We start from the raw sequence: 23,731 nt of genomic DNA, 5'->3' as shown, positions 1-23,731 counted from the left end.
CCGGGGGTCTGCAGGAGGTGAGGGGCCCCGGGGGTCTGCAGGAGGTGACGGGCCCGGGGTCTGCAGGAGGTGAGGGGCCCCGGGGGTCTGCAGGAGGTGACGGGCCCGGGGTCTGCAGGAGGTGAGGGGCCCCGGGGGTCTGCAGGAGGTGAGGGGCCCCGGGGGTCTGCAGGAGGTGACGGGCCCGGGGTCTGCAGGAGGTGAGGGGCCCCGGGGGTCTGCAGGAGGTGAGGGGCCCCGGGGGTCTGCAGGAGGTGAGGGGCCCCGGGGGTCTGCAGGAGGTGAGGGGCCCCGGGGGTCTGCAGGAGCAGCGGGGCCCCGGGGGTCTGCAGGAGGTGACGGGCCCCGGGGGTCTGCAGGAGGTGACGGGCCCCGGGGGTCTGCAGGAGGTGACGGGCCCCGGGGGTCTGCAGGAGGTGAGGGGCCCCGGAGTCTGCAGGAGGTGAGGGGCCCCGGGGGTCTGCAGGAGGTGACGGGCCACAAAGCTTGAAGCACCGACTGACACCGGGAATATGAGCCGCTTCCTGGAGCCGCCCCGCCCCCACCGCTCAGGAAGATAGGGGAAGCGCGTGAGGGGCGGGGTTAGAGAGGATGAGGAGGCGGGGCGCCGAGAGGGCGGGGTTTAGAAGGAAGGACAAAGCGGCGGAGTGGGTGGGGTTAGTGTGGGGAAAAGACTGTATGGAAGAAGGTCACAGGAAAAAGGCGGTGCAAGGAGGGGCGTACAGCCATGGGGCGGGACTAGGGCGGATAGCAAGGAGGAGATAAAGAGGACGGAACAAATAACGCGAACAAGTAACGGCTCTGGAAGGGAAGCGGAGCCCTGCGGACCGGCGCCTCTCCACGTGACTTGGTGTCTGCCGGGATCTCGTCACATGACGCGGCGCACAGTATCAGTGCCGTTTACCCCGGGGGGGGGGGGGGTTTCCATGGCTACAGAGGGCAGCGATGGGAGGTGGTAGTGTCTGTGAGGGCGGAGCGGACGCCGAGGAAAACTTCTCCTGCACAATTGCCTCCAGCTGTAATGAAGAGGTCAGAGAAATCCCTCACAGATATTACCTCAGGGTGTGAGGGGGGGGGGGGAGAACGGCTGGGACGTGGGGCCGAGGGGGAACGACCAGCACCTCGGGGGGCCAAGCACCAACGGCCAGGGAGATGGGAAGACAGAAGAGGAACAACCGGAACGTGGGGGGCCGAGGAACAACGTCCGGGGACACGAGAGGACAGAGGAGGAACAACCGGAACGTGGGGGGCCGAGGAACAACGTCCGGGGACACGAGAGGACAGAAGAGGAACAACCGGAACGTGGGGGGCCGAGGAACAACGTCCGGGGACACGAGAGGACAGAAGAGGAACAACCGGAACGTGGGGGGCCGAGGACCAACGTCCGGGGACACGAGAGGACAGAAGAGGAACAACCGGAACGTGGGGGGCCGAGGAACAACGTCCGGGGACACGAGAGGACAGAAAAGGAACAACCGGAACGTGGGGGGCCGAGGAACAACGTCCAGGGACATGGGAGGACAGAAAAGGAACAACCGGGACGTGGGGGGGGGGCGAGGAACAACGTCCAGGGACATGGGAGGACAGAGGAGGAACAACCGGAACGTGGGGGGCCGAGGAACAACGTCCGGGGACACGAGAGGACAGAAGAGGAACAACCGGAACGTGGGGGGCCGAGGAACAACGTCCGGGGACACGAGAGGACAGAAGAGGAACAACCGGAACGTGGGGGGCCGAGGAACAACGTCCGGGGACACAAGAGGACAGAAGAGGAACAACCGTAACGTGGGGGGCCGAGGAACAACGTCCGGGGACACGAGAGGACAGAAGAGGAACAACCGGAACATGGGGGGCCGAGGAACAACGTCCGGGGACACGAGAGGACAGAAAAGGAACAACCGGAACGTGGGGGGCCGAGGAACAACGTCCAGGGACATGGGAGGACAGAAAGGAACAACCGGGACGTGGGGGGGGGGGCGAGGAACAACGTCCAGGGACATGGGAGGACAGAGGAGGAACAACCGGAACGTGGGGGGCCGAGGAACAACGTCCGGGGACACGAGAGGACAGAAGAGGAACAACCGGAACGTGGGGGGCCGAGGAACAACGTCCGGGGACACGAGAGGACAGAAAAGGAACAACCGGAACGTGGGGGGCCGAGGAACAACGTCCAGGGACATGGGAGGACAGAAAAGGAACAACCGGAACGTGGGGGGCCGAGGAACAACGTCCAGGGACATGGGAGGACAGAAAAGGAACAACCGGGACGTGGGGGGCCGAGGAACAACGTCCAGGGACATGGGAGGACAGAAAAGGAACAACCGGAACGTGGGGGGCCGAGGAACAACGTCCAGGGACATGGGAGGACAGAAAAGGAACAACCGGGACGTGGGGGGGGCCGAGGAACAACGTCCAGGGACATGGGAGGACAGAGGAGGAACAACCGGGACGTGGGGGGCCGAGGAACAACGTGCGGGGACATGGGAGGACAGAGGAGGAACAACCGGGATGTGGGGGGGAGGGGCGAGGAACGACGTCCGGGGACATGGGAGGACAGAGGAGGAACAACCGGTATGTGGGGGGTCCGAGGAACAACGTCCGGGGACATGGGAGGACAGAGGAGGAACAACCGGTATGTGGCGGGTCCGGGGGACATGGGAGGACAGAGGAGGAACAACCAGTATGTGGGGGGGCCGAGGAACGGCGTCCGGGGACATGGGAGGACAGAGGAGGAACAACCGGTATGTGGGGGGTCCGAGGAACAACGTCTGGGGACATGGGAGGACAGAGGAGGAACAACCGGTATGTGGGGGGTCCGGGGGACATGGGAGGACAGAGGAGGAACAACCAGTATGTGGGGGAGCCGAGGAACAACGTCCGGGGACATGGGAGGACAGAGGAGGAACAACCAGTATGTGGGGGGGCCGAGGAACACGGCTAGGAAGATGGGAGGACAGAGGAGGAACAACCGGGACGTGGGGGGCTGAGGAACAATGGGAGGACAGAGGAGGAACAACGGCCAGGGACATGGGAGGACAGAGGAGGAACAACCGGGACGTTGGGGGGGGGGGGCGAGGAACAATGTACGGAGACATGGGAGGACAGAGGAGGAACAACCGGTATGTGGGGGGGGGGGGGGCGAGGAACACAGCTAGGAAGATGGGAGGACAGAGGAGGAACAACCGGAACGTGGGGGGCCGAGGAACAACGTCCGGGGACACGAGAGGACAGAAGAGGAACAACCGGAACGTGGGGGGCCGAGGAACAACGTCCGGGGACACGAGAGGACAGAAAAGGAACAACCGGAACGTGGGGGGCCGAGGAACAACGTCCAGGGACATGGGAGGACAGAAAAGGAACAACCGGAACGTGGGGGGCCGAGGAACAACGTCCAGGGACATGGGAGGACAGAAAAGGAACAACCGGGACGTGGGGGGGGGCCGAGGAACAACGTCCAGGGACATGGGAGGACAGAGGAGGAACAACCGGAACGTGGGGGGCCGAGGAACAACGTCCGGGGACATGGGAGGACAGAGGAGGAACGACCGGAACGTGGGGGGCCGAGGAACAACGTCCGGGGACACGAGAGGACAGAAGAGGAACAACCGGAACGTGGGGGCCGAGGAACAACGTCCGGGGACACGAGAGGACAGAAAAGGAACAACCGGGACGTGGGGGGGGCCGAGGAACAACGTCCAGGGACATGGGAGGACAGAGGAGGAACAACCGGAACGTGGGGGGCCGAGGAACAACGTCCGGGGATACGAGAGGACAGAAAAGGAACAACCGGGACGTGGGGGGGGCCGAGGAACAACGTGCGGGGACATGGGAGGACAGAGGAGGAACAACCGGGACGTGGGGGGGGGCCGAGGAACAACGTCCAGGGACATGGGAGGACAGAGGAGGAACAACCGGAACGTGGGGGTCCGAGGAACAACGTCCGGGGACATGAGAGGACAGAAGAGGAACAACCGGGACGTGGGGGGGGGCCGAGGAACAACGTCCAGGGACATGGGAGGACAGAGGAGGAACAACCGGGACGTGGGGGGCCGAGGAACAACGTGCGGGGACATGGGAGGACAGAGGAGGAACAACCGGGATGTGGGGGGGGGGGGGCGAGGAACGACGTCCGGGGACATGGGAGGACAGAGGAGGAACAACCGGTATGTGGGGGGGCCGAGGAACAACGTCCGGGGACACGAGAGGACAGAAGAGGAACAACCGGAACGTGGGGGCCGAGGAACAACGTCCGGGGACACGAGAGGACAGAAGAGGAACAACCGTAACGTGGGGGGCCGAGGAACAACGTCCGGGGACACGAGAGGACAGAAGAGGAACAACCGGAACGTGGGGGGCCGAGGAACAACGTCCGGGGACACGAGAGGACAGAAAAGGAACAACCGGAACGTGGGGGGCCGAGGAACAACGTCCAGGGACATGGGAGGACAGAAAAGGAACAACCGGGACGTGGGGGGGGGCGAGGAACAACGTCCAGGGACATGGGAGGACAGAGGAGGAACAACCGGAACGTGGGGGGCCGAGGAACAACGTCCGGGGACACGAGAGGACAGAAGAGGAACAACCGGAACGTGGGGGGCCGAGGAACAACGTCCGGGGACATGGGAGGACAGAAAAGGAACAACCGGAACGTGGGGGGCCGAGGAACAACGTCCAGGGACATGGGAGGACAGAAAAGGAACAACCGGAACGTGGGGGGCCGAGGAACAACGTCCAGGGACATGGGAGGACAGAAAAGGAACAACCGGGACGTGGGGGGGGCCGAGGAACAACGTCCAGGGACATGGGAGGACAGAGGAGGAACAACCGGGACGTGGGGGGCCGAGGAACAACGTGCGGGGACATGGGAGGACAGAGGAGGAACAACCGGGATGTGGGGGGGAGGGGCGAGGAACGACGTCCGGGGACATGGGAGGACAGAAAAGGAACAACCGGGACGTGGGGGGGGCCGAGGAACAACGTCCAGGGACATGGGAGGACAGAGGAGGAACAACCGGAACGTGGGGGGCCGAGGAACAACGTCCGGGGACATGGGAGGACAGAGGAGGAACGACCGGAACGTGGGGGGCCGAGGAACAACGTCCGGGGACACGAGAGGACAGAAGAGGAACAACCGGAACGTGGGGGGCCGAGGAACAACGTCCGGGGACACGAGAGGACAGAAAAGGAACAACCGGGACGTGGGGGGGGCCGAGGAACAACGTCCAGGGACATGGGAGGACAGAGGAGGAACAACCGGAACGTGGGGGGCCGAGGAACAACGTCCGGGGATACGAGAGGACAGAAAAGGAACAACCGGGACGTGGGGGGGGCCGAGGAACAACGTCCAGGGACATGGGAGGACAGAGGAGGAACAACCGGGACGTGGGGGGGGCCGAGGAACAACGTCCAGGGACATGGGAGGACAGAGGAGGAACAACCGGAACGTGGGGGGCCGAGGAACAACGTCCGGGGACATGAGAGGACAGAAGAGGAACAACCGGGACGTGGGGGGGCCGAGGAACAACGTCCAGGGACATGGGAGGACAGAGGAGGAACAACCGGGACGTGGGGGGCCGAGGAACAACGTGCGGGGACATGGGAGGACAGAGGAGGAACAACCGGGATGTGGGGGGGGGGGGGGGGGGGCGAGGAACGACGTCCGGGGACATGGGAGGACAGAGGAGGAACAACCGGTATGTGGGGGGTCCGAGGAACAACGTCCGGGGACATGGGAGGACAGAGGAGGAACAACCGGTATGTGGGGGGTCCGGGGGACATGGGAGGACAGAGGAGGAACAACCAGTATGTGGGGGGGCCGAGGAACGGCGTCCGGGGACATGGGAGGACAGAGGAGGAACAACCGGTATGTGGGGGGGCCGAGGAACAACGTCTGGGGACATGGGAGGACAGAGGAGGAACAACCGGTATGTGGGGGGTCCGGGGGGACATGGGAGGACAGAGGAGGAACAACCCGTATGTGGGGGAGCCGAGGAACAACGTCCGGGGACATGGGAGGACAGAGGAGGAACAACCAGTATGTGGGGGGGCCGAGGAACACGGCTAGGAAGATGGGAGGACAGAGGAGGAACAACCGGGACGTGGGGGGCTGAGGAACAATGGGAGGACAGAGGAGGAACAACGGCCAGGGACATGGGAGGACTGAGGAGGAACAACCGGACGTTGGGGGGGGGGGCGAGGAACAATGTACGGAGACATGGGAGGACAGAGGAGGAACAACCGGTATGTGGGGGGGGGGGGCGAGGAACACAGCTAGGAAGATGGGAGGACAGAGGAGGAACAACCGGGACGGGGGGGGGGGGGGCGAGGAACAATGTACGGAGACATGGGAGGACAGAGGAGGAACAACCGGGACATGGGGAGGCCGAGGAACAATGTACGGGGACATGGGAGGACAGAGGAGGAACAATGTACGGGGACATGGGAGGACAGAGGAGGAACAATGTACGGAGACATGGGAGGACAGAGGAGGAACAACCGGGATGTGGGGGGCGAGGAACAATGTACGGAGACATGGGAGGACAGAGGAGGAACAACCGGGATGTGGGGGGGGGGGGGGGCGAGGAACAACGTCCGGGGACATGAGAGGACCGGGATGTATAGGGCTGAGGACAAACTAATAGGAACAACAGCCGGGAACATGGGAGGACTGAGGAGGAACGACCAGGAACAACTGCAAGGGACATAGGAGGACCGAGGAAGAACGACCGGGGATGTTGGGGGCCACGTTCTTACCATTGAAGATGGCAGTCACCACCCCAGCTGTGCTCTTACCATTGTAGATGACAGTCACCACCCCAGCCACGTTCTTACCATTGTAGATAAGTCACCACCCCAGCTGTGCTCTTAACATTGTAGATGACAGTCACCACCCTAGCCACGTTCTTACCATTGTAGATAAGTCACGACCCCAGCCACATTCTTACCATTGTAGACAACAGTCACCACCCCAGCCACATTCTTACCATTGTAGATGGCAATCACCACCCCAGCCGTGCTCTTTCCATTGTAGATGGCAATCACCACCCCAGCCGTGCTCTTTCCATTGTAGATGGCAATCACCACCCCAGCCGTGCTCTTTCCATTGTAGATGGCAGTCACCATCAACACCATGCTCTTACCATTGTAGACAACAGTCACCACCCCAGCCGCACAATCATTGTAGATAACAGTCACCACCCCAACCACGCTTTTACCATTGTAGATGGCCATCACCTCCCCAGCCAAGCTCTTACCATTGTAGATGGCAGTCACCACCCCAGCCGCACAATCATTGTAGATAATAGTGACCACCCCAGCCATGCTCTTACCATTGTAGATAATAGTCAACACCACAACCACGTTATTATCATTGTAGATGGCAGTCACCACCCCAGCCATGCTCTTACCATTGTAGATAATAGTGACCACCCCAGCCATGCTCTTACCATTGTAGATAATAGTCAACACCACAACCACGTTATTATCATTGTAGATAGCAGTCCCCACCCCAGCTGCGCACTTAACATTGTAGATGGCCGTCACCACCTTAGCCGCACAATCATTGTAGATAACAGTCACCACCCTAGCCGTGCTGGTACCATTGTAGATAAGTCACCACTCCAGCCACGCTCTTACCATTGTAGATAAGTCACCAGCGCAGCCGCACAATCATTGTAGATAACAGTCATCACCCCAGACGTGCTTTTACCATTGTAGATGGCAGTCACCACCCCAGCCATGCTCTTACCATTGTAGATGGCAGTCACCACCCCAGCCATGCTCTTACCATTGTAGATGGCAGTCACCACCCCAGCCGCACAATCATTGTAGATGACAGTCACCACCCTAGCTACGTTCTTACCATTGTAGATAAGTCACCACCCCAGCCACATTCTTACCATTGTAGACAGTCACCACCCCAGCCACATTCTTACCATTGTAGATGGCAATCACCACCCCAGCCGTGCTCTTTCCATTGTAGATGGCAATCACCACCCCAGCCGTGCTCTTTCCATTGTAGATGGCAATCACCACCCCAGCCGTGCTCTTTCCATTGTAGATGGCAGTCACCATCAACACCATGCTCTTACCATTGTAGACAACAGTCACCACCCCAGCCGCACAATCATTGTAGATAACAGTCACCACCCCAACCACGCTTTTACCATTGTAGATGGCCATTACCTCCCCAGCCAAGCTCTTACTATTGTAGATGGCAGTCACCACCCCAGCCGCACAATCATTGTAGATAATAGTGACCACCCCAGCCATGCTCTTACCATTGTAGATAATAGTCAACACCACAACCACGTTATTATCATTGTAGATGACAGTCACCACCCCAGCCATGCTCTTACCATTGTAGATAATAGTCAACACCACAATCACGTTATTATCATTGTAGATGGCAGTTACCACCCCAGCCGTGCTCTTTCCATTGTAGATGGCAGTCACCACCCCAGCCATGCTCTTACCATTGTAGATGGCAGTCACCACCCCAGCCATGCTCTTACCATTGTAGATGGCAGTCACCACCCCAGCCGTGCTCTTACCATTGTAGATGGCAGTCACCACCCCAGCCACGCTCTTACCATTGTAGATGGCAGTCACCACCCCAGCCGCACAATCATTGTAGATGACAGTCACCACCCTAGCTACGTTCTTACCATTGTAGATAAGTCACGACCCCAGCCACATTCTTACCATTGTAGACAACAGTCACCACCCCAGCCACATTCTTACCATTGTAGATGGCAATCACCACCCCAGCCGTGCTCTTTCCATTGTAGATGGCAATCACCACCCCAGCCGTGCTCTTTCCATTGTAGATGGCAGTCACCATCAACACCATGCTCTTACCATTGTAGACAACAGTCACCACCCCAGCCGCACAATCATTGTAGATAACAGTCACCACCCCAACCACGCTTTTACCATTGTAGATGGCCATTACCTCCCCAGCCAAGCTCTTACCATTGTAGATGGCAGTCACCACCCCAGCCGCACAATCATTGTAGATAATAGTGACCACCCCAGCCATGCTCTTACCATTGTAGATAATAGTCAACACCACAACCACGTTATTATCATTGTAGATGACAGTCACCACCCCAGCCATGCTCTTACCATTGTAGATAATAGTGACCACCCCAGCCATGCTCTTACCATTGTAGATAATAGTCAACACCACAACCACGTTATTATCATTGTAGATAGCAGTCACCACCCCAGCCATGCTCTTACCATTGTAGATAATAGTGACCACCCCAGCCATGCTCTTACCATTGTAGATAATAGTCAACACCACAATCACGTTATTATCATTGTAGATGGCAGTTACCACCCCAGCCGTGCTCTTACCATTGTAGATGGCAGTCACCACCCCAGCCATGCTCTTACCATTGTAGATGGCAGTCACCACCCCAGCCATGCTCTTACCATTGTAGATGGCAGTCACCACCCCAGCCATGCTCTTACCATTGTAGATGGCAGTCACCACCCCAGCCGCACAATCATTGTAGATAACAGTCACCACCCCAGCCATTCTCTTACCATTGTAGATGGCAATCACCACCCCAGCCGTGCTCTTTCCATTGTAGATGGCAGTCACCACCCCAACTGCGTTATTATCATTGTAGATGGCAGTCCCCACCCGAGCCATGCTCTTACCATTGTAGAGAACAGTCCCCACCCCAGCCATGTTCTTACCATTTTAGACAACAGGCACCACCCCAGCCATTCTCTTACCATTGTAGATGGCAGTCACCACCCCAGCCGTGCTCTTTCCATTGTAGATAACAGTCACCACCCCAGCCATTCTCTCACCATTGTAGATGGCAATCACCACCCCAGCCGTGCTCTTTCCATTGTAGATGGCAGTCACCACCAACACCATGCTCTTACAATTGTAGATGGCAGACACCACCCCAACTGTGTTATCATTGTAGATGGCAGTCACCACCCCAGCCATGCTCTTAGCATTGTAGAGAACAGTCCCCACCCCAGCCATGTTCTTACCATTGTAGACAACAGTCACCACCCCAGCCATTCTCTTACCATTGTAGATGGCAGTCACCACCCCAGCCGCACAATCATTGTAGATAAGTCACCACCCCAGCCACACTCTTACCATTGTAGATGGCAGTCACCACCCCAACCCCGCTTTTACCATTGTAGATGGCCATCACCTCCCCAGCCGAACTCTTACCATTGTAGATGGCAGTCACCACCCCAGCCGCGCCCTTACCATTGTAGATGGCAGTCACCACCCCAGCCACGCTCTTACCATTGTAGATGGCAGTCACCACCCCAGCAATGCGCTTATAATTGTAGATGGCAGTCACCTTCCCAGCCAAGTTCTTACCATTGTAGATTGCAGTCACCACCCCAGCCGTGCTCTTTGCATTGTAGATAACAGTCACCACCCCAGCCGCGCTCTTACCATTGTAGATGACAGACACCACCCCAGCCGCGCTCTTACCATTGTAGATGACAGACACCACCCCAGCCGTGCTCTTTCCATTGTAGATGGCAGTCACCACCAACACTATGCTCTTACAATTGTAGATAAGTCACCACACCAACTGCGTTATTATCATTGTAGATGGCAGTCACCACCCCAGCAATGCTCTTACCATTGTAGACAACAGTCCCCACCCCAGCCATGCTCTTACCATTGTAGACAGCAGTCACCACCCCAGCCGCACAATCATTGTAGATAACAGTCACCACCCCAGCCACACTCTTAACATTGTAGATGGCCATCACCACACCAGCAACGCTTTTACCATTGTAGATGGCAGTCACCACCCCAGCCGAGCTCTTACCATTGTAGATGGCAGTCACCACCCCAGCAACGCGCTTATCATTGTAGATGGCAGTCACCTCCCCAGCCACGTTCTTACCATTGTAGATGGCAGTCACCACCAGAGCCGGACAATCATTGTAGATAACAGTCACCACCCCAGCCATGCTATTACCATTGCAGATGGCAGTCACCACCCCAGTTGCGCACTTACCATTATAGATGGCAGTCACCACCCCAACCACGTTATCATTGTAGATGGCAGTCACCACCCCAGCCATTCTCTTACCATTGTAGATGGCAGTCACCACCCCAGCCGTGCTCTTACCATTGTAGATAAGTCACCACCCCAGCCGCGCACTTACCATTGTAGATTGCAGTCACCACCCCAGCCGCGCACTTACCATTGTAGATTGCAGTCACCACCCCAGCTGCGCTTTTACCATTGTAGATGGCAGTCACCTCCCCAGCCACGCTCTTTCCGTTCTGTATGGCAGTCACCACCCCAGCCACACTCATACCATTGTAGATGACAGTCACTACCCCAGCCACACTTATACCATTGTAGATGGCCATCACCTCTCCAGTCACGTTCTTACCATTGTAGATAACAGTCACCACCCCAGCCACGCTCTTACCATTGAGGATGGCCGTCACCACCCCAGCCGTGCTCTTACCATTGTAGATGGCAGTCCTGATGTATACCTCTGATGGAAGGAGAAACAAGGTGTGATCCTGATGTATAACTGATGGAAGGAGAAACAAGGTGTGATCCCGATGTAAAACTGATGGAAGGAGAAACAAAGTGTGATCCCGATGTATACCTCTGATGGAAGGAGAAACATGGTGTGATCCCGATGTATACCTCTGATGGAAGGAGAAACAAGGTGTGATCCTGATGTATGACTGATAGAAGGAGAAACAAGGTGTGATCCTGATGTATACCTCTGATGGAAGGAGAAACAAGGTGTGATCCTGATGTATACCTCTGATAGAAGGAGAAACAAGGTGTGATCCTGATGTATACCTCTGATAGAAGGAGAAACAAGGTGTGATCCTGATGTATGACTGATAGAAGGAAAAACAAGGTGTGATCCTGATGTATACCTCTGATAGAAGGAGAAACAAGGTTTGATCCTGATGTATACCTCTGATGGAAGGAGAAACAAGGTGTGATCACGATGTATACCTCTGATGGAAGGAGAAACAAGATGTGATCCCGATGTATACCTCTGATGGAAGGAGAAACATGGTGTGATCCCGATGTATACCTCTGATGGAAGGAGAAACATGGTGTGATCCCGATGTATACCTCTGATGGAAGGAGAAACAAGGTGTGATCCTGATGTATGACTGATAGAAGGAGAAACAAGGTGTGATCCTGATGTATACCTCTGATAGAAGGAGAAACAAGGTGTGATCCTGATGTATGACTGATAGAAGGAGAAACAAGGTGTGATCCTGATGTATAACTGATGGAAGGAGAAACATGGTGGGATCTTATAGAAGTCTTGTGGTCAGCGAGCAAGGAGGAACATAATAACGCTGGCTTGTCACTCTGGGATTTTCTTTGGCTGGAACGTCATGACCAGATCGATGGACTGCCTGCTTAGCCAGTCAGTGACTGGGACAGGACATTGCTGCACTCACTGATTGGCTGATGGGCTAGTCCATAAACCTCCTTGGGTATTTACCCCGACTTGTTACGATATTGTAACTCTGTAACTGTGTAGCATGGAGGTCACTATGTAGCACTGGGGGTCACTATGTAGCACTGGGGGTAACAATGTAACATGGAGGTCACTGTAGTACTGGGGGTCACTATGTAGCATGGAGGTCACTATGTAGCACTGGAGGTCACTATGTAGCATGGAGGTCACTATGTAGCACTGGAGGTCACTATGTAGCACTGGGGGTCACTATGTAGCATGGAGGTCACTATGTAGCACTGGAGGTCACTATGTAGCATGGAGGTCACTATGTAGCACTGGTGGTCACTATGTAGCACTGGTGGTCACTATGTAGCATGGAGGTCACTATGTAGCATGGAGGTCACTGTAGCACTGGGGGTCACTATGTAGCATGGAGGTCACTATGTAGCACTGGTGGTCACTGTGTAGCACTGGTGGTCACTATGTAGCATGGAGGTCACTATGTAGCACTGGAGGTCACTATGTAGCACTGGAGGTCACTATGTAGCACTGGAGTCACTATGTAGTACTGGGGGTCACTATGTAGCATGGGGGTCACTATGTAGTACTGGGGGTCACTATGTAGAATGGAGGTCAGTTATGTAGCATGGAGGTCACTATGTAGAATGGGGGTCACTATGTAGCATGGAGGTCACTATGTAGCATGGAGGTCACTATGTAGCATGGAGGTCAGTATATAGCACTGGAGGTCACTATGTAGCATGGAGGTCACTATATAGCACTGGAGGTCACTATATAGCACTGGAGGTCACTATATAGCACTGGAGGTCAGTATATAGCACTGGAGGTCACTATATAGCACTGGAGGTCACTATGTAGCACTGGGGGTCACTATATAGCACTGGAGGTCACTATATAGCACTGGAGGTCAGTATGTAGCATGGGGGTCACTATGTAGCGTGGAGGTCACTATGTAGCACTGGAGGTCATTATGTAGCATGGGGGTCACTATGTAGTACTGGGGGTCACTATGTAGCACTGGAGGTCACTATGTAGCATGGGGGTCACTATGTAGCGTGGAGGTCACTATGTAGCGTGGAGGTCACTGTGTAGCACTGGGGGTCACTATGTAGCACTGGACGACACTATGTAGCACTGGGGGTCACTATGTAGCATGGAGGTCACTATGTAGCATGGGGGTCACTGTGTAGCACGGGGGTCACTATGTAGTACTGGGGGTCACTATGTAGCACTGGACGACACTATGTAGCACTGGGGGTCACTATGTAGCATGGGGGTCACTGTGTAGCACGGGGGTCACTATGTAGTACTGGGGGTCACTATGTAGCACTGGGGGTCACTATGTAGCACTGGGGGTCACTGTAGCACTGGGGGTCACTGTAGCACTGGGGGTCGCTATGTAGCACTGGAGGTCACTATGTAGTACTGGAGGTCACTATGTAGTACTGGAGGTCACTATGTAGTACTGGGGGTCACTATGTAGCACTGGAGGTCACTATGTAGCACTGGAGGTCACTATGTAGCATGGGGGTCACTATGTAGCACTGGGGGTCACTATGTAGCACTGGGGGTCACTATGTAGCACTGGGGGTCACTATGTAGCACTGGGGGTCACTATGTAGAATGGAGGTCACTATGTAGCATGGAGGTCACTATGTAGCATGGGGGTCACTATGTAGCATGGGGGTCACTATGTAGCATGGGGGTCAGTATGTAGCATGGGGGTCACTATGTAGCATGAAGGTCACTATGTAGCATGGGGGTCAGTGCAGCGAGCCGGGGTAATGGGAAGAGAGTGAGGGGAGTGAGGAGAGGATGATGGTGTTGGTAGTCTCTCCTGGTAGCGTGGCGCTGAGCTCCTCTGTGAGGGGATGCACTGAGGGCTGCAGGGGGAGAGTGTGCTATACCTGCAGGATGGCTGGAACTTTGTCACGGTCACAGGTGGGCACGAGGGCTTCTGCAGGTACAGGGGGACTCTCTGGCGCTTCCCTGGTATCACTCTCTCTTCTGTGGCTGCTGCAGCGGTTTCTGTAGGGGGGCTGCACCCGTGTGTAAGGTGGTCGGTGGTGTGGACCTGTAGTTCCCCCGGGGCCAACCCCAAAATACTGCTGCCTGGTAATATGGCCCTTGATGGTGGTGTGGTGCAGGTGGACCAGACAACAGGGAGACAAGGAGGGAGGCAGTGTAACAACAACTCCTTTACTGTAAGACTTGCAGGTGTTATACAGTCCTTTGGTACACAGCAGTGACTACTGGCGGCTTTGACTGAGCTACTGTGCTTGTGAGAGCCTGGTGGTGTGTAGAGAGACGACCTGCCTTAGGTCCTGGTCTGCCAGTACGTGTGGGACGCTGGTGAGCACTGTGATCCTGTGGACTTCTCCCAATGGTGCTTGAGTCTGCTTCTCCCCTCCCTGTCTGCCAGGGAGCTTCCTGCAAAGTTACTGGGCCGGGCCTTAGGCCACAACTTTCGGTTCCCAGAGGATCCAGGGGTCCTAGTCAATCCTACCCCCCGAATGTCAGGAAGATGGGTGCCGAGGCTAAGTTAACTCGGCTCCCTCCTACAGCCAAGTCTCTCCACTGGGTGTCTGTCTTTAGGATTCCCACTGACTGTATATGTGCTGACCCTTTCCTGAGGGGGCACCTGACAAACTGTCTCTCAGGGTCTCTCTTTCTCTCACCTCCAGCTGTTTGTTCTCTTGCTGCTCTGTGTAAGATCTTTCTCCTTGTTCCCCTCAGCAGCTTTTCTCTCTGTGGTGATCTCCTGAGGTGATGTTATTCCCTCTACAGCTGGTCACTTGTCTCACTGGTCTCTTGTCTCCTGTCTCAGCTAAGCTCTGCAACAGCCAGCCTTATATAGGGGGCCTATCTGCATAACCACACCCCCTTCTAGCAACTTCCAAGCTTACCACACTACCTAGAGCAGTTCCCACTAAGGTCAGTAGATGGCGCTGTTGTGTAGTGTGCAGTGTAAGCATGTAACCTATCTCTGCCTGCCAGTTACTGGTACAGAGAAATACACAAAATAGTTTAGACAATAAAACACTTGTTTACAGGTGCCATCCTCAGCCCAGCCACAGGAACCATGCTCTGGTATACTACATATTCCCCCTCTAAAAATAAGCCGGCCTCGGCGACGGGCTGGGGCGAGGATGAAAGCTGGAAACACAAATAAAAGGCACCATACCTGTATAAAAGTGTAAAAGTTTAGTTAGGCACATAGGCAAATATAGTGCAAACAACTTTGTAAACATAGTGGGCTCCTGCCCAACAGGGAACTCTTAAAGTCTCTCTATTGGCACTTAGCACAGCGTCCATATTAGAGTGCTCTTTTAGACAAGCAATACACATGGCTGCAATAACAGTGTAGTAGTGCAAACAAACTCTTTGGCACATGACCTGGGTAGCGTCCATTAGAGTCTCTGAGTTAAAGTGAAACACTGGCATGGGCAGTCCATGGCATATATGTGTCTTTTTAACACACTAAACCCCAACAAAAACATAACCCCCCAAAACAAGAGCACTTTAAATGCAATACTTTCATGGTCCTAAGACCAGGCACTTTTACTTAGAAAAGAAAACGTTGCAGCACACATAAAACTTTATAAAAGTATACTTTGGATCATGGCAGATGCCAGGCACATATCTTAAACGTTGCAATAAACTTAACTTTTTACAGTCTCTGAGGTAACTAAGGCATTCCTGCCAACAGTGGGTAAACAGTACCTCAGACGAACTCAGCGCTGCTGCAACTTGTAGAGAGCCAAGATGGCGGCTCTGCCCTTAGCGCTGGATAAGGGTGGTCGCTCTTCACCTGGTGGGAGTGGCGGAAACGCAGGTAGCTGTGCTGCTGCTACTCCTGATGGTGTGGGGATGGAGGACTCAGCCGAGACCCCTGCAGACACTGCTTTCTCCTCTCCGGTGGATGTGCTAGGACCACTGAGCACCTTCACTCCTGGCGCTAAGTGCATATGCCAAGTGGCATTCGCCTCCACAATGGTGGTGGTGGCGACGTCCCGGACACCCGGAGGGCTTGTGGACCAGGTTGCGGTGGTCACAGGCTGTGCAACCACCAGGGTGGCCTCTGTAGTTGCGGGTGGTACCTCTATGGTGACGGTGGGTACCGCTGGAGCTGTGACAATAGGGACCGGGGCAGGCGGAGCCGCTTCTGCAGCTACTGATGGGGCTGAAGGGGGAGAAGGCGCTGGTTCAGCCATTTTGGAGCTGGGTGCACTCCCATCAGAGTCTGGGGGCGGTAGCGGCAACAGACGTAGGCCCTCTGGGGTCTCACGGAGGGCTACTGAGGGTCTGTGGGGGTCTTCTGACCAGTCCTCATCTAGGCCGCTATAAGGTGGGGGCGGTACCCTGGTGACACCCGCTGCCCACCACCCTCGGGGTCCCAGCATGGGGGTAAACTCCACCTGTTCTCCTGGGAACAGGGAGTGCAAGTGTTCCGGCAGGTCAGGGCGTTTCACCGAAGCCCGGTTTACAAAATACCACTTGGGCCCGTGGTTGTCCTCAATAAACCCATACCCCCGGTCCCGGCTGAACTCACGGACAGTCCCTTGCAGCCGTAAGGGACGTGCGTCCTTCTCGGTGGGCTCCTTCAGCCTCCGGCGGATCTCCCGCTCTCGGTCCACTCTCTCTTGGTAGAACTGCCGATACTTTTGGTCAGTGTCGGTGCTTGGCCGCTGTCGGGGCTGGGTCCCCTGGACTGTGTTGGCTTCCCGGATCTCAGTGAGGATCTGCTGCAGGCAGCCTTCGTCCCCAAAGCACCATTTGGGGATCACGGATTCCTCCGGGCTCGGTGGCCGACCGTCCCTCAAACGGGGCTGTATCGCTGCCCCTTCCTCCCAGGGTATGAGGGGAACTTGGCGCGGTGGAGCCTCTGGCGCCCCTGCCTCTTCTGGGTCGGCTGTCTCGAGCGCTGCGTCCGGAGGCATACTAATGCAGACCTGCTCCGAGGAGTGAGGGGCAGGCTGCGGCTCAGGCATGCCGTCCGGGTTGGCGGACATGGCGGATGCGGGAACTCCGGTCTCGGGTTGCTGCTTGCTCGCCATGCTGCTCGCTACTGAACCCCCTCCTCTTCCGGGTGGTCCAGGCTCCGCCCACTTCCTGTGTGGGACGGAGGCGCTCTTTTTCCTATGAGGCTGGGACTCACCCAAGATGGCGGCACACAGTGGACTCCGGAAGCGCTGTCTGTGCAGACCTCTAGGAGACTTGGCGGGCGACCGTTGCTGTTGTGGTGCTGCGTAGCTGCTCTGAGGTGAGGCGGGACTTACTCTTTCCCGCGCTTCAGCGGAGCTGTAGTTAACCCCTTGAGGGGCGGTGCACTGCGACTGTGACGCAGCAAACAAATCCTTCTTCTTTAGGATAGTGGCAAAGTCTCTGAGAGCACAGTAAAGGTGGCACAGTGAAACAAACATGGTGGCTTGTAAAGTCTCTTTCAATAAAGCAAGGTCCATGCTGAACATCTGCAAATCCACACACAGGGAAATGGGTTCCATCTTCCCCCTCTTTTAAGCAAAGTTTCTCTCAGGCGAAACAGTTCAGTAAAACAGTAGCAGAAACACTTTAGCAGTCTTTTCTCACAAGCAGCATACAGTTAAAGTCTCTGTGGGTACAGTGTTCCCCCCTCTTTTGCGGTTAGCACACACTTGAGGGCAGTTTTCTCACAGCTGAGGTGTTGGTACTTTGTGACAGGCACACAGCCTATCCTGTTCGTGACGCCAAAAGAGAACTATGCAGCGAGCCGGGGTAATGGGAAGAGAGTGAGGGGAGTGAGGAGAGGATGATGGTGTTGGTAGTCTCTCCTGGTAGCGTGGCGCTGAGCTCCTCTGTGAGGGGATGCACTGAGGGCTGCAGGGGGAGAGTGTGCTATACCTGCAGGATGGCTGGAACTTTGTCACGGTCACAGGTGGGCACGAGGGCTTCTGCAGGTACAGGGGGACTCTCTGGCGCTTCCCTGGTATCACTCTCTCTTCTGTGGCTGCTGCAGCGGTTTCTGTAGGGGGGCTGCACCCGTGTGTAAGGTGGTCGGTGGTGTGGACCTGTAGTTCCCCCGGGGCCAACCCCAAAATACTGCTGCCTGGTAATATGGCCCTTGATGGTGGTGTGGTGCAGGTGGACCAGACAACAGGGAGACAAGGAGGGAGGCAGTGTAACAACAACTCCTTTACTGTAAGACTTGCAGGTGTTATACAGTCCTTTGGTACACAGCAGTGACTACTGGCGGCTTTGACTGAGCTACTGTGCTTGTGAGAGCCTGGTGGTGTGTAGAGAGACGACCTGCCTTAGGTCCTGGTCTGCCAGTACGTGTGGGACGCTGGTGAGCACTGTGATCCTGTGGACTTCTCCCAATGGTGCTTGAGTCTGCTTCTCCCCTCCCTGTCTGCCAGGGAGCTTCCTGCAAAGTTACTGGGCCGGGCCTTAGGCCACAACTTTCGGTTCCCAGAGGATCCAGGGGTCCTAGTCAATCCTACCCCCCGAATGTCAGGAAGATGGGTGCCGAGGCTAAGTTAACTCGGCTCCCTCCTACAGCCAAGTCTCTCCACTGGGTGTCTGTCTTTAGGATTCCCACTGACTGTATATGTGCTGACCCTTTCCTGAGGGGGCACCTGACAAACTGTCTCTCAGGGTCTCTCTTTCTCTCACCTCCAGCTGTTTGTTCTCTTGCTGCTCTGTGTAAGATCTTTCTCCTTGTTCCCCTCAGCAGCTTTTCTCTCTGTGGTGATCTCCTGAGGTGATGTTATTCCCTCTACAGCTGGTCACTTGTCTCACTAGTCTCTTGTCTCCTGTCTCAGCTAAGCTCTGCAACAGCTAGCCTTATATAGGGGGCCTATCTGCATAACCACACCCCCTTCTAGCAACTTCCAAGCTTACCACACTACCTAGAGCAGTTCCCACTAAGGTCAGTAGATGGCGCTGTTGTGTAGTGTGCAGTGTAAGCATGTAACCTATCTCTGCCTGCCAGTTACTGGTACAGAGAAATACACAAAATAGTTTAGACAATAAAACACTTGTTTACAGGTGCCATCCTCAGCCCAGCCACAGGAACCATGCTCTGGTATACTACAGTCAGTATGTAGCATGGGGGTCACTATGTAGCATGAAGGTCACTATGTAGCATGGGGGTTCGGTGTTTTTGCGGTGTCCTGCAGGGAAGAGAGAAGAGAAGAGTCTGGAGAGGACGGAGTCTAGAAGAAGAGACGGGTTCTGGGGGGAGATAAAGGAACATGACATAACATGGGGGGGGGGGGTAAATATTCTTGAGGAGTCTGGAGTGGATCAGATAAGTCTGAAAAGTGACAGCAGAGTCTGGAGTGGTCTAGAGAGGGCAGAGGAGTCTCGGAGGAAGATATAGCAGGAGGTAACATAGGTGTCGGAGCTGTCTGGAAAGAAACAGAGCAGTCTGTTGGCTCCTGACTCTCCACAGACAGATGATGTCAGTATAAGGTGTATGGGGGACTCCTCAGGAGCGGGTTCTTTACAGTAAGCTGTGTATCTGTAGAATAGACACCTCAGGAGCTGGTTCTTTACTGTAAGAGCTGTGTATATGTAGAATAGACACCTCAGGAGCGGGTTCTTTACAGTAAGCTGTGTATCTGTAGAATAGACACCTCAGGAGCTGGTTCTTTACTGTAAGAGCTGTGTATATGTAGAATAGACACCTCAGGAGCGGGTTCTTTACAGTAAGCTGTGTATCTGTAGAATAGACACCTCAGGAGCGGGTTCTTTACTGTAAGAGCTGTGTATCTGTAGAATAGACACCTCAGGAGCGGGTTCTTTACTGTAAGAGCTGTGTATCTGTAGAATAGACACCACAGGAGCGGGTTCTTTACTGTAAGAGCTGTGTATCTGTAGAATAGACACCTCAGGAGCGGGTTCTTTACTGTAAGAGCTGTGTATCTGTAGAATAGACACCTCAGGAGCGGGTTCTTTACTGTAAGAGCTGTGTATCTGTAGAATAGACACCTCAGGAGCGGGTTTTATATATATCCCCCCCAATCAGTTTTATTGAAATGTAAAAGGGCATACAAGTAACAATGTGTATACAGCAAAATGCTGTAAAAGTAAAATAAAAGCATTGTAGACAATTTGGTTGCATATTTCTTAATTTAGAATAACTCCATAAATTTCACAACACATACAGAGCAATATACAGAACAGTATACAGAGTAATATACAGAGCTATATACAGAACAGTATACAGAGTAATATACAGAGTAATATACAGAGTAATATACAGAGCTATATACAGAACAGTATACAGAGCTATATACAGAACAGTATACATAGTAATATACAGAACAGTATACAGAGTAATATACAGAGTAATATACAGAACAGTATACAGAGTAATATACAGAACAATATACAGAGTTATATACAGAACAGTATACATAGTAGTATACAGAACAATATACAGAGCTATATACAGAACAGTATACAGAGTAATATACAGAGCTGTATACGGAACAGTATACAGAGTAATATACAGAACAGTATACAGAGTAATATACAGAGCTATATACGGAACTACAGAGCTATATACGGAACAGTATACAGAGTAATATACAGAACAGTATACAGAGCTATATACAGAGTAATATACAGAACAGTATACATAGTAATATACAGAACAGTATACAGAGTAATATACAGAGCTATATACAGAACAGTATACAGAGTAATATACAGAACAGTATACATAGTAATATACAGAACAGTATACAGAATAATATACAGAGTAATATACAGAACAGTATACAGAGTAAAATACAGTACAGTATACAGAGCAATATACAGAACAGTATACAGAGTAATATACAGAGCAATATACAGAACAGTATACAGAACAGTATACAGAGTAATATACAGAACAGTATACAGAGCAATATACAGAGTAATATACAGAGCTATATACAGAACAGTATACAGAGCAATATACAGAACAGTATACAGAGTAATATACAGAGCTGTATACAGAGCAATATACAGAACAGTATACAGAGTAATATACATAACAGTATACAGAGCAATATACAGAGTAATATACAGAACAGTATACAGAGCAATATACAGAGTAATATACAGAACAGTATACAGAGTAATATACATAACAGTATACAGAGTAATATACATAACAGTATACATAGTAATATACAGAACAGTATACAGAGCAATATACAGAGTAATATACAGAACAGTATACAGAGCTATATACAGAGTAATATACAGAACAGTATACAGAGTAATATACAGAACAGTATACAGAGTAATATACAGAGCTATATACAGAACAGTATACATAGTAATATACAGAATAATATACAGAGTAATAAACAGAGTAGTATACAGAGTAATATACAGAACAGTATACAGAATAATATGCAGTATACAGAGCTATATACAGAGTAATATACAGAACAGTATACAGAGTAATATACAAAATAATATACAGAGTAATAAACAGAACAGTATACATAGTAATATACAGAGTAGTATACAGAGTAATATACAGAATAGTATACAGATTAATTACAGAACAGTATACAGAGTAATATACAGAGTAGTATACAGAGTAATATACAGAATAATATACAGAGTAATATACAGAACAGTATACAGAGTAATATACAGAACAGTATACAGAGCTATATACAGAGTAATATACAGAGCTATATACAGAGTAATATACAGAACAGTATACATAGTAATATACAGAACAGTATACAGAGCAATATACAGAGTAATATACAGAACAGTATACAGAGCTATATACAGAGTAATATACAGAACAGTATACAGAGTAATATACAGAACAGTATACAGAGTAATATACAGAGCTATATACAGAACAGTATACATAGTAATATACAGAATAATATACAGAGTAATAAACAGAGTAGTATACAGAGTAATATACAGAACAGTATACAGAATAATATGCAGTATACAGAGGCTATATACAGAGTAATATTACAGAACAGTATACAGAGTAATATACAAAATAATATACAGAGTAATAAACAGAACAGTATACATAGTAATATACAGAGTAGTATACAGAGTAATATACAGTAATAGTATACAGAGTAATATACAGAACAGTATACAGAGTAATATACAGAGTAGTATACAGAGTAATATACAGAATAATATACAGAGTAATATACAGAACAGTATACAGAGTAATATACAGAACAGTATACAGAGCTATATACAGAGTAATATACAGAACAGTATACAGAGTAATATACAGAACAGTATACATAGTAATATACAGAACAGTATACAGAGTAATATACAGAACAGTATACATAGTAATATACAGAGTAGTATACAGAGTAATATACAAAATAATATACAGAGTAATAAACAGAACAGTATACATAGTAATATACAGAGTAGTATACAGAGTAATATACAGAATAATATACAGAGTAATATACAGAACAGTATACAGAGTAAAATACAGTACAGTATACAGAGCAATATACAGAACAGTATACAGAGTAATATACAGAGCAATATACAGAACTGTATACAGAGTAATATACAGAGCAATATACAGAACAGTATACAGAACAGTATACAGAGTAATATACAGAACAGTATACAGAGCAATATACAGAGTAATATACAGAGCTATATACAGAACAGTATACAGAGCAATATACAGAACAGTATACAGAGTAATATACAGAGCTGTATACAGAGCAATATACAGAACAGTATACAGAGTAATATACATAACAGTATACAGAGCAATATACAGAGTAATATACAGAACAGTATACAGAGCAATATACAGAGTAATATACAGAACAGTATACAGAGTAATATACATAACAGTATACAGAGTAATATACATAACAGTATACATAGTAATATACAGAACAGTATACAGAGCAATATACAGAGTAATATACAGAACAGTATACAGAGCTATATACAGAGTAATATACAGAACAGTATACAGAGCTATATACAGAGTAATATACAGAACAGTATACAGAGTAATATACAGAACAGTATACAGAGTAATATACAGAGCTATATACAGAACAGTATACATAGTAATATACAGAGTAATATACAGAATAATATACAGAGTAATAAACAGAGTAGTATACAGAGTAATATACAGAACAGTATACAGAATAATATGCAGTATACAGAGCTATATACAGAGTAATATACAGAACAGTATACAGAGTAATATACAAAATAATATACAGAGTAATAAACAGAA

The 23,731-nt window shown here is 51.8% G+C and overlaps 1 protein-coding gene across 1 annotated transcript; it reads left to right on the top strand.

Moving 5' to 3' along the window:
- Positions 1-1,152: 1,152 nt before the first annotated feature.
- LOC138782894 (uncharacterized transmembrane protein DDB_G0289901-like) lies at positions 1,153-2,941 on the top strand. The gene is made up of 2 exons (XM_069956836.1): positions 1,153-2,470; positions 2,760-2,941. The coding sequence occupies exons 1-2, from the start codon at positions 1,153-1,155 to the stop codon at positions 2,939-2,941; spliced, it is 1,500 nt and encodes a 499-aa protein (XP_069812937.1).
- Positions 2,942-23,731: the final 20,790 nt, after the last annotated feature.

Source organism: Dendropsophus ebraccatus, chromosome 2 (genome assembly GCF_027789765.1).
Source record: "Dendropsophus ebraccatus isolate aDenEbr1 chromosome 2, aDenEbr1.pat, whole genome shotgun sequence".
Lineage (NCBI taxonomy): Eukaryota > Metazoa > Chordata > Amphibia > Anura > Hylidae > Dendropsophus > Dendropsophus ebraccatus.
The sequence above is the reverse complement of the archived record's forward strand: the minus strand, read 5'-3'. Positions and strand labels throughout refer to the sequence as shown.